The sequence below is a fragment of the Pan paniscus genome, chromosome 1 (genome assembly GCF_029289425.2).
Source record: "Pan paniscus chromosome 1, NHGRI_mPanPan1-v2.0_pri, whole genome shotgun sequence".
NCBI classification, from domain to species: domain Eukaryota; kingdom Metazoa; phylum Chordata; class Mammalia; order Primates; family Hominidae; genus Pan; species Pan paniscus.
The window spans coordinates 198,874,438-198,885,276 of NC_073249.2; the positions used below are offsets into that span (position 1 = coordinate 198,874,438).

The 10,839-nt window shown below is 45.2% G+C and overlaps 1 protein-coding gene across 5 annotated transcripts in view; it reads left to right on the forward strand.

Moving 5' to 3' along the window:
- EYA3 (EYA transcriptional coactivator and phosphatase 3) overlaps positions 1-8,705 on the forward strand; it is a 119,216-nt gene extending 110,511 nt beyond the window's left edge. For all 5 annotated transcript variants that reach the window (XM_003828080.6, XM_024929234.4, XM_055096108.2 and 2 more), the window contains 2 exons: positions 585-685; positions 4,517-8,705. In XM_003828080.6, the coding sequence (XP_003828128.1) occupies positions 585-685; positions 4,517-4,597 (182 nt within the window). In that variant the 3' untranslated portion in view covers positions 4,598-8,705. The remainder of the gene's footprint in view (positions 1-584; positions 686-4,516) is intronic.
- Positions 8,706-10,839: the final 2,134 nt, after the last annotated feature.

A 10,839-nucleotide genomic window follows, 5' to 3' on the forward strand; every position in this document is an offset into this window, starting at 1 on the left:
ATTTATAGAAATTCCCTCACACTAAGATCTTAGGGACTTCACCCTCAACGTGAAGGTTAAAATAAGTTTTTGGGTTTTTTGTTTGTTTGTTTGTTTTGAGACAGAGTTCGCTCTTGTTGCCCAGGCTGGAGTGCGATGGCATGATCTCGGCTCGCTACAACCTCCACCTCCTGGGTTCAAGTGATTCTCCTGCCTCAGCCTCCCCAGTAGCTGGGATTACAGGCACGCGCCGCCATGCCCAGCTAATTTTGTTTTTTAGTAGAGACAGGGTTTCTCCTTGTTGGTCAGGCTGGTCTCAAATTCCCGACCTCAGGTGATCCGCCCGCCTCGGTCTCCCAAAGTGCTGGGATTACAGGCTTGAGCCACCATGCCCGGCCAAGTTATTTTAATGGCACAACTTCACATTCTTTGGGCAGAGGGTCTACTGGATCTCTAGCTCCCATCCCTACTCCCCAGCAAGCAAACTACATGGGCTGTCACTTAGTCCACCTAAGCACAGGCAGGTGAACCTAGCAGCAGCCCTCTTCTTTGGTTTTGAAAAGAAGAGAAGAGTATTCTAACAGGAAATTTCTTTTTCTCATCAGGTAAGGAGAGCTGCTTTGAGAGAATTGTGTCAAGGTTTGGAAAGAAAGTCACATATGTAGTGATTGGAGATGGACGAGATGAAGAAATTGCAGCCAAACAGGTAACCATGGTAAAGAAAAATAGTCTATGTGGTTGTACATCGAGTAATGAGAAAAATGGGAAAAACTACAAAATCTTAGCAATCTATTATGCATTTATAGTATTTTCTCTTTCTTCCTCTCCCATTTTTCTTTAAAGAAAAAGAGGGTCTTTTTTTTCTCCAGATGGAGTTTTTCCTCTTAAGTTTTTAGATCCATCCCTTCCTCTTCCTCCCTGTCACTCAAGAATCTTAAAATCTTTAAGCCCTTCTACAGGGATCCCATCATTAAACCTGAGATGTGCCCCATCTTCCATCTTCAAAGACAGTGCCTTCTCAAGCATCAGACTTGACTGCAAAAAGGCGAATCATTCTTTCTTTTCCATGCTTCAAGTTCTCAGACAGTACAACCAATAGCTGTTTCTGTAGAGAAAGTCTTTCCTGCCTTTGAGCCCTGGAAAGATTGTTCTGATGTTAACCCCACCACTATACAGGTCCCAACTTCAGGTCACCCCTTCTTTTTTTCTTTTTTCTTTTTTTTTTTCTGTTTTTGAGATGGAGTCTCACTCTGTCTCCCAGGCTGGAATGCAGTGGCACAGTCTCGGCTCACTGCAACCTCCGCCTCCTGGGTTCAAGCAATTTTCCTTCCTCAGCCTCCCAAGTGGCTGGGACTACAGGCACCCGCCACCATGCCCAACTAATTTTTGTATTTTTAGTAGAGACGGGGTTTCCCGTATTGGCCAGGCTGGTCTCAAACTCCTGACCTTGTGATCCGCCTGCCTCGGCCTCCCAAAGTGCTGGGATTACAGGTTTGAGCCACCACGCCTGGCCCAGGTCACCCCTTCTTAATATAGGAAACAATAGATGAAAGAGTCTTGGCTATAGAACTTAAAATCCCATCTGTGTCTCAGTTATGTGAATTTGAACAATTATCCTCTTTGAGTATCCTCATCTGCTAAATGGATCTGTAGAAGTTCTTTCCCTCCCTATCCCAATGTATTTTCTTCCAGCAACTCTATTTCTTAGACATGGAGGCATTGGTTGCCAGCTAGAACCAACTGCCCTGATACTCTTCATCCAGTTAAGTAGAAACCTTAGCAACTATAATAAACTATGAGATTGGTAATCAGTTGGCATTATTATCTCATGTTTTCATTTGCCACTTTATGTAGCAATTCAGGGATCCTTATTTTTTCACATATGTTATGAAGCTTTGATTCTAAAGTGCTTCTTGTTGCCCTCTTTGGGAAAGACACTAGTGGGTGTAGGCATCAATGTTTCCTGGTCTGAAGAAGGGTATGGGGGAGAGAACAACTCACCAGCAGAGTTGGTAACTCTGAGCTAATGTCTTTAATCATCTACAACAGAATACATCGATTGAGGCTGGGCACGGTGGCTCATGTCTATAATCCTAGCACTTGGGGAGGCCGAGGCAGGCAAATCACCTGAGGTCAGGAGTTCGAGACTAGCCTGGCCAACATGGTGAAATCCCGTTTCTACTAAAAATATAAAAATTAGCCGGGCATGATGTGCACTCCTGTAATCCCAGCTACTCGGGAGGCTGAGGCACAAGAATTGCTTGAACCCTGAAGGCGGAGGTTGCAGTGAGCCGAGATTGTGCCACTGCACTCCAGCCTGGGCAACAGAACAAGACCCTGTCTCAAAAAAAACAAACAAAGTATATACCCATTGGAAAATGCCTTAGCACTTTATCCAGTTCAACCTATACTCTGAAGGATATTTTCTGCAGCCTTTCTGACAGAAGTCTCTCTAGTCCTTGCTTGAATATGCCCAAGGATGAGGACACTGGTTCCCAGTAGCCTATTCCACTGTGGGGTCAACCAAGCTGTTAGGGTGTTCCCCCTTCCACTGAGCAAAAATTTCTCTACCTTCACATACTAGTCTGGCATTCTTTTTTTTGTTTTGTTTTGTTTTTGAGATGGAGTCTCACTCCATCGCCCAGGCTGGAGTGCAGTGGCATGATCTTGGCTCACTGCAGCCTCCGCCTCCTGGGTTCAAGCGATTCTCGTACCTCAGCCTCCCAAGTAGCTGGGACTACAGGTGCACACCACCACTCCCAGCTAATTTTTGTATTTTTAGTAGAGACAGGGTTTTGCCATTTTGGCCAGGCTGGTCTCAAACTCCTGACTTCAGGTGATCCACCCACCTCAGCCTCCCAAAGTGCTGGGATTGCAGGCATGAGCCACTGCACCTGGCCTCTAGTCTGGCATTCTTGAACATAACAAGTCGGTTTCCTCTTCTGTATGTTAATAGCCTTTTAAATATTATGTGTGAGCAGCTGGCTTGAAAAACAACTAGGGTATATGCCAAAATAACTGTGTTCTAGGACCTCAATATTCTGAGTAACTTGGAACCAGTTTCAACTAGATGATAGGAAAGTTAATCTCCTCAGCTTCATAGAACATGGTTTCCAACACTTGGATTTATCAAAGCCCTCCTTTAAAATATGGCCTCCACATGAGAATCACTTAAACCTGGGAGTGGAGGTTGCAGTGAACTGAGATAGCACCACTGCACCCCAGCCTGGGCAAAAGAGTGAGACTCTGTCTCAAAAAATATAAAAAATTAATTTAATTTAATTTAAAAATATCGGCCGGGCACGGTGGCTCACGCCTGTAATCCCAGCACTTTGGGAGGCCGAGACGGGCGATCATGAGGTCAGGAGATCAAGACCATCCTGGCTAACACGGTGAAACCCCATCTCTACTAAAAATATAAAAAATTAGCCGGGCGTGGTGGCGGGCACCTGTAGTCCCAGCTACTCGGGAGGCTGAGGCAGGAGAATGGCGTGAACCCGGGAGGCGGAGCTTGCAGTGAGCTGAGATCGTGCCACTGCACTCCAGCCTGGGTGACAGAGTGAGACTCTGTCTCAAAAAAAAAAAAAAAAAAAAAATATGGCCTCCAGGCACAGTGGCTCATGCCTGTAATCCCTAGCACTTTGGGAGGCCAAGGTGGGAGGATTGCTTGAGCCCAGGAGTTCAAGACCAACCTGGACAATATAGTGAGGCTTCATCTCTACAAAAAATAAAGAATTAGCCAGGCATAGTGTCACATGCCTTTAGTCCCAGCTACTTGGGAGGCTGAGGTGGGAGGATCACTTGAGCTCAGGAGGTCAAGGCTGCAGTGAGCCATGTTCATACCACTACACTCCAGCCTGGGTGACAGAATGAGAGCCTGTCTCAAAATAAAATAAAAAGTAAAATATGGCCTCCAGAACAGCACACAGTATTCTGGACATGATTTTCACTACATAATATAATGGGATTATTATTTCCCAGATCTGTACATTCTCCATCTTGGACATAGATAAGATTTAGGTGTTGCAGTTCTGAAACTTACAAGAAATTGACCATCCATGAGACAGTATAATCTTATATCAAATACTAATTTTTCACCTGGGCCATTTTATTTGATCCTTAAGACCCTATATGGTAACTGGAATGCCTGTAGTTCCAGCTACTCAGGATGCTGGAGTAAGAGGATTACCTGAGACCAGGGGTTCAAGGCCACAGTAAGCTATAATCACACCACTGCACTCCAGCCTGGGTGACACAGCAAGACCCTGTCTTCAAAATAATAGCTAGAACAGGTAATCTCTCAAAAGCACAAAGTACCACTGAAACCTATTTAAAATTTCTCACATTTATAAAGTGTGCAATGTACAAGGTCCTTATGCATATGATTATTTGATCATTATAACAGCCCTATGAGGCAGGGATAGATAGGGTTACCATGTACCTTGGGGAGAGGTGTGTTGAGGAAAGAGTATGGGCAAATATTTATATAAGCTCTCAGAAGAAGTTGGATTAACCAGCTATTCCCACTCTCTTCCAGCACAACATGCCTTTCTGGAGGATCACAAACCATGGAGACCTAGTATCCCTTCACCAGGCTTTAGAGCTTGATTTTCTCTAAGAACTGGAATGAGGAGCCTTCCCCTTGAGCTCCTTTTCACTCCTGAAGGGAGCTGGAGACTGGAACCAACTGAGAACTTTCTCTGTCTGTCTCTCTCTGTGTCTCTGTCTCTGTCTCTCTCTCTTTCTCTCTCTCCCTCTCTCCCTCCCTCCCTCCCTCCCTTCCTCTCTCCCTCCCTCTCTGCCTCTCTCTCTCTCTCTCTGTCTTTATCCATGGAATGCTGGCGAGAACACAATCAGAACCAACAGCTGCAATTTTTGCTAAGAGTGAGCTGTAGCCCCGTGTTCATCTCCATACAGAAGCAGGGACAGTTGGATAGAGAGAACAATGGACTCACTGCAGCTACAGTGCTTTTAATTTTTCTGTGTTTTGTTTTTGTTTTTTTGTTTTCAAAAAATGAAAAAGAAAAGGAAATTCCTGGGGCAGAGTTGCACTCTTAGTCCATGACCAGATTGAGAATTACCGATAACTTGTGGTGATCAGATAAATGCAGCAGACTTTTATGATAACATCTCTTGCAGTCTTAGAGTCTCCTTAGCTTAGAATCTCACTTATTTCCAGCGAATGTGTATGTTATTTTTATAGGTAAGGGTCTGATCTTTGACGCAGGTTTCCCCCACTTTCTTTTTCTAGCAAGAAAGGGGTGTTTAAAGTCTTGAAAATAGTAATTGAAATATCTAAAATACCTCCCTGTGGCAGTAGCACCTCTATAGCTGCTCCAGTGGTCTGCTCTCTAGGATGATTCCTTTCCTGTTCTTCTATCTCCTAGCTGGTGAACTGTGGGGCACTGGACACTGAGTAACTTTAAACTTTGGCATTTCCCATCTAGAAGCCTTAGTCTTCTTTCCAGTCCCTTTTCCCTTTAGTCAAATGGCACAACCCTAAAAACTCCTTCAGCTTGAGTGTCATTCAGACTGTATCACAGGAGGCTTAGCTTCCAAACTGGAGAGAAGGAACTAAAGTGTCTTATGAATTTCAGCTTCTTGGCTCTTGAGACCGAAAGGTTCTACCTATTCCCCCTGCAGAGAAGCACCCATTTCCCATCAGATGCTCGCCCCTGCAGCTTCTTCCTTCTTAGTCATCATAATGCTAGGTTCTTACCCCTTTCCTGCCCTCTGCACCTCATGTCCACCTCCAGGCAGCTCTGGCCAGTCCCTGGGTATTAGACCCAGGAATTCAAATCAAATCTAAAAACATGCTTATAACTACATTTTGGCCAAAACTGCCAATGTATTTGACTTCCTTTGTGGAAGCCCTAAGCCATATGAAGGATGTCCCAGGTATGTATTTACCCAGATCTCTGCCTGAAACTGAAGAGCAGATTGCTGTATTTAAATTTTCCCATGGAAAACCCTGCTTCTCAAATCCCATTCTAAAGTAGGAAACCAGAAGGACTTTGCTGATTGTGGGGGGAAGGGAGATACAGACAGGTTTTCACATTGTTGCCAAGGCTGGTCTTGAACACCTGGCCTCAAGCGATCCTCCCACCTCGGCCTCTCAAAGTGTTGGGATTGTAGGCATGAGCCACTGCACCCAGCCAGACTTTCCTGATTTAAATGAGAGTACTGCATCATTCCCTACTTCATGGCCCAAAACTTAATCCTGGGCCAAATGCAGGAGCATCTCTTGACCTCTGGGCAGATTGGTGGGTGCCCAAGCACTAGTCACAGCCTTCCAGCCCAGCCATGATTGTTGGATGCCCCATCCCTCCAAGAGCAATTTGGGCATCTACTCAGGCAGGATAAAATTCCCTAGAGCTGAGGAAGTTCAGCCTCTCCCAGGCTGCACAGAGAGAGATGATACAAGCACCTCAGACTGAGATGCAGGATTGGTCCGCAGAAGGAGGCATTGTTGACCAACCCCAGCTATAATTGCTTGTCGCCAGAGATTCTGCATACCCATTTCCAGAGATGTTGCAGCACAAAGAGGCAAGACTCCTTCCAACGCCAGGCCACCCAGATAGCAAGAGAGAGAGGCTGGTATACACATTCCTTCAGAACTCATTGAAAAGTGCTCATGACTCATGATTTTAAGGAGTAAGTTTTTGCTGAGTAGCTGAAGTCAGTGCTCCTTTACTTAGCTGCCTCTTTGGCCTTGTTTCCTGTGGGGTTGGGAGGAGGGAGATGTAGTGTGAGGTAGGCCTTCCCTTGGTCTGTATTCAGCATAGTTGCCTAGATGCTGCTCTGCCTTGTTTGATGGTTGATCTTAGGAAGCTCTAGGTTTTACTCTGAGGCCTCAAACCCTCCCCCTATGCAGTATAGCTGTTGGGTTTTTGTCCTGGACAAAGGCCACGGCTGTTGTGCTGCGCTTCAGGTTTGTGAGGCTGCAGAGTGGTACCCCCACCATGCACGCAAGCACACACACACAGATACTTCCCTCTCCACCCTTTTGGGAGCTCTTTATTTTAGAATATAACTTGAACTCACTTTTATCAATGGCCTTTTTCCTCTTACTCTGACTTCCTAGCTTAGCTCTTTCCAAAAGGAACTTGAACTTGGCCAAGAGAGGTAAGGAGGCTGAGCAGAGCAGTCTTTGCTCATTCCTGGTTGTTGCCACCCTCATTTAAATGCAAGAGAGAAAACAGGAGCTTCTTGGCTGTTTGCCAAAATGAATTGTCCAGGGAACACAGTGCTCTCTGTAATTACCCTGCCTTTTTCTCCACCCCAACACAAAAATCTGGAAAGGAAAATAAGTGGGTAGGATTAAGAGCTGTTAGAAGCTGAGGACCAAAGGACACTGTGGGTCCATTCATCAAGGGGGAGGCCCTCTTCATTAGAGTCCTCATGAAATTAGCCAAATGATGAGTCCTTCCCTAGCTGGGCATGGTGGGTTCTCCTTTTTTTTTTTTTTTTTTTGTTGAGATGGAGTCTCGCTCTGTCACCCAGGCTGGAGTACAGTGGCATGATCTCGGCTCACTGCAACCTCCGCCTCCCAGGTTCAAGCGATTCTCCTACCTCAGCCTCCTGATTAGCTGAGATTACAGGCGCCCACCACCACGCCTGGCTAATTATTGTATTTTTAGTAGAGACGGGGTTTCACCATGTTGACCAGGCTGTTCTCAAACTCCTGACCTCAGGTGATCTGCTCACCTCGGCCTCCCAAAGTGCTGGGATTACAGGCATGAGCCACCGTGCCTGGCCAGGCACTGTGGGTTCTACAAGATGGGTCTGTAATGTCACGGTGAGGATTCTCTCTAGTAGTAGATCTGGAGTGAGGTGTGTCTTGGGTTGAGGAGGTGGCTTGACTTTCGAATGTAAAACTGACTGTGCCTTAGCATCACCCTGTCCAGTGCCCCTGGGGCAGCTGGTAGTGTCCAGAAGAATGGACACCTGCTCCAGATTTAGATGCCCATCTGGGCTTTTGTTTGATTTGCGGTGTTCCTGTCTTCTGTAAAGCTAGTGAGTTGTCCCAAGAGACTGATGCCACAGCTTGTTCGCAGTTTACACAAACTCAGCTTTAAAGTTCCAAATAGAATCTGACTGGCAAACTCTAGCTGCAGCATGTGGAGCTTCTAGATGTTTACTACCTTGAATGGTTGTCAGTGTCACTGAACCACGGGGGAGAGGAGTATGGGGTAGAGCAATGGTCTGGGCCAAGGAGTGGTGAGCTTAGGGTCTTCCTCTGACTCCTTACTCCTCAAGGAGGCAGTTAGGGTCCCTCTTAAGCAGGCTTCTATTTCTTACCACTAAATTGGTTTCCTTTTTCATCCAGAAGTTAGAACTCCCTAGATATTCACACTATAGGATCTGAATTCCGAGATTCTAAAATATCTTAAACCACAAGAGAGAAAATCTAGTTCTGCCTCAGCCCCAGTCAGCAGGCCATCTGTCCCTTCCTCTCCTCTGAGTCAGACAGCTCTGGCAAGCAAGGCTCCTTGGCTAGTTCCTAATGCACTGACAGGAGCCCTCCCATTAAGGACGACTTCTACTCAAAATGCGACTCTCCCTCTGAACTTCAGATGCCTCTGTTAGCAGGAAAAGGCATTGATTGGATTGGATATATTTATGTGACTGCGGGCATTTGTGGCTGTAGAATCCGTGACCGTAATGTTATATGTAATGGGAACTATCTTATAAACTTGAAAAAAATAAAGTTTTTATTTTCTATAGTTTGCTCCTGTGTCTTTTCTGAATAGGATCAGCACAGTTGCCCAGCTGTGTGGGGTCCTAATTATGGCTTCATAAAAATTCTAAGAGTTCATTAGAAAGATGTCACCCTTTCAGTAACTGGGTCATTTCACCAAAAAAGTAAAAACAAACCATTTGGTATAAATATACATGGGAAAATATTTTAAAATAATTTGTATGGGAGAATGTATTGTTTCTAAAATATATTGCTTTTAAAGTTTAGAACTGGAGTGAGAAAAGATTTCATTCACTTCCAAATATGCTGAAATTTATTAAGGAGAGAAATCAGTACCTTGCTGCGCTGCACTTAAACCACAAAAGCGATAAAACTGACAAACTGATACCAAACCTCATTTGATTTGCCCTGATTTCCTGTCACATCAACTACTTTTTCTCATTTCATTTCTCTGATTTGGGTCTGGCTGTATCCCTCTGGTCTGGAAAACAGTCACGAAGCCTTTCTGCCTTTTAGTCCAATGAAGGAAATCAGAATTGGGTTCTAGCTTCCAAGCACTATACATGTCAGACTATAAGATGTATTTTTCCAAAAATTCCCCAGAAAAGAGGAAGTTGCCTATTCTAGTTATTAAATGTTTTCCTCATTAGGTGCACATTAGTTGAAGCAAACGCGTTAGCTGCTATGTCCCTACTCAGTTATAAGTACAAATATTAGAGGCATTGATTTCAAGCACAGAGTAGATAAACATCTCCATCTCTTCCTGCAATTTCAGGTGTGTGTGTATGTTTACATGTATTCAATTAGAAGAATGGTCTTTGTTCTAAGATTGGTACATCCTTTTATGAGATGATGAAAATAAATGGTGGTAGTTTTTTGTTTTGTTTTGTTTTGTTTGAGGCGGAGTTTTGCTTTTGTTGCCCAGGCTGGAGTGCAATGGCACGATCTTGGCTCACTGCAACCTCCGCCTCCCGGGTTCAAGCAATTCTCCTGCCTCAGCCTCCCGAGTAGCTGGGATTACAGGCATGTGCCACCACGCCTGGCTAATTTTGTATTTTTAGTAGAGATGGGGTTTCTCCATGTTGGTCAGGCTGGTCGCGATCTCCCGACCTCAGGTGATCCACCTGCCTCGGCCTCCCAAAGTACTGGGATTACAGGCGTGGGCCACCATGCCCAGCCAAATGGTGGTAGTTTTTAATGCCCTTTTTTGTTAAAATTAAGTTGCAACCATGTTGGCCATTTTATAGGTACATGATATTCAAAAGCCTGAAAATCACTTGACAGGATGATCTGCAGGATCCTTTCTGCCTCTAACCATTGCTTGTATGTAAAAGTCACCAGCATCATCTTCTCAGATCCTCTCCCTGCCCCCACCCTTCATCTCTGGGTCATCTTTAGTTCCAGGCCAACAGAGTGGTTACAAGTGCTTATTCATCCGGTGGAATTCTGTTTGCATCATTCCTTCCACCACAGTGGTTCAAGCTACCAGTGACTCCAGGTTCGCTCCTTCTCATGACATTTATAGGCCACACCCAAGTCACTGCTAACCAGCTTACCGGTTTTGCAGGAAGGCCTTCCCCAGCCATTCTATACAAAGTTGTAATTCCCACCCCCAACACACAAATACTTACTCTCTCTCCCTATCCCTTTCCCTTTTTCTTTTAGCACTTAACACTATCTGATATACTAAATGTTTTACTTATCCTGGTTTTTGTGTCTCCACCAGAATAGTAACAGAGCTGAGACTATCCTGGATCCCATCACAGCGGTGACTAGAACATTTTCTTCTCTATCTCAACTGACTTTTCTGTCCCGTTTCTCCAAACCATGAACCTCCTAGAACAGCAAAAGGTTCCACTTCCCCAGCACCATCACCCACCACATCCACATCCTCTGAGGCACCTCATCACTTAACCTCTCAGAGCTCCCAGCAAAAAGACCTTTCTTCACCAGGCAACTATATTCACTTCTTGGCCCTAAATGTGTCTGTGGCCACTCCTGCTGGGCCCAGCAGCAGAGCTGGTGTTGAAGAGGATGCACTAAGTCAGCCCAGATCTGGATTCTGATCTCCAGCTGAGCTGTCTACCCCACGCTGGCTCACCAGCTCCTGAAACTTCAAACACGAGGTTGAGAAACCCCACCTAAGCCAGCCCTCTCTC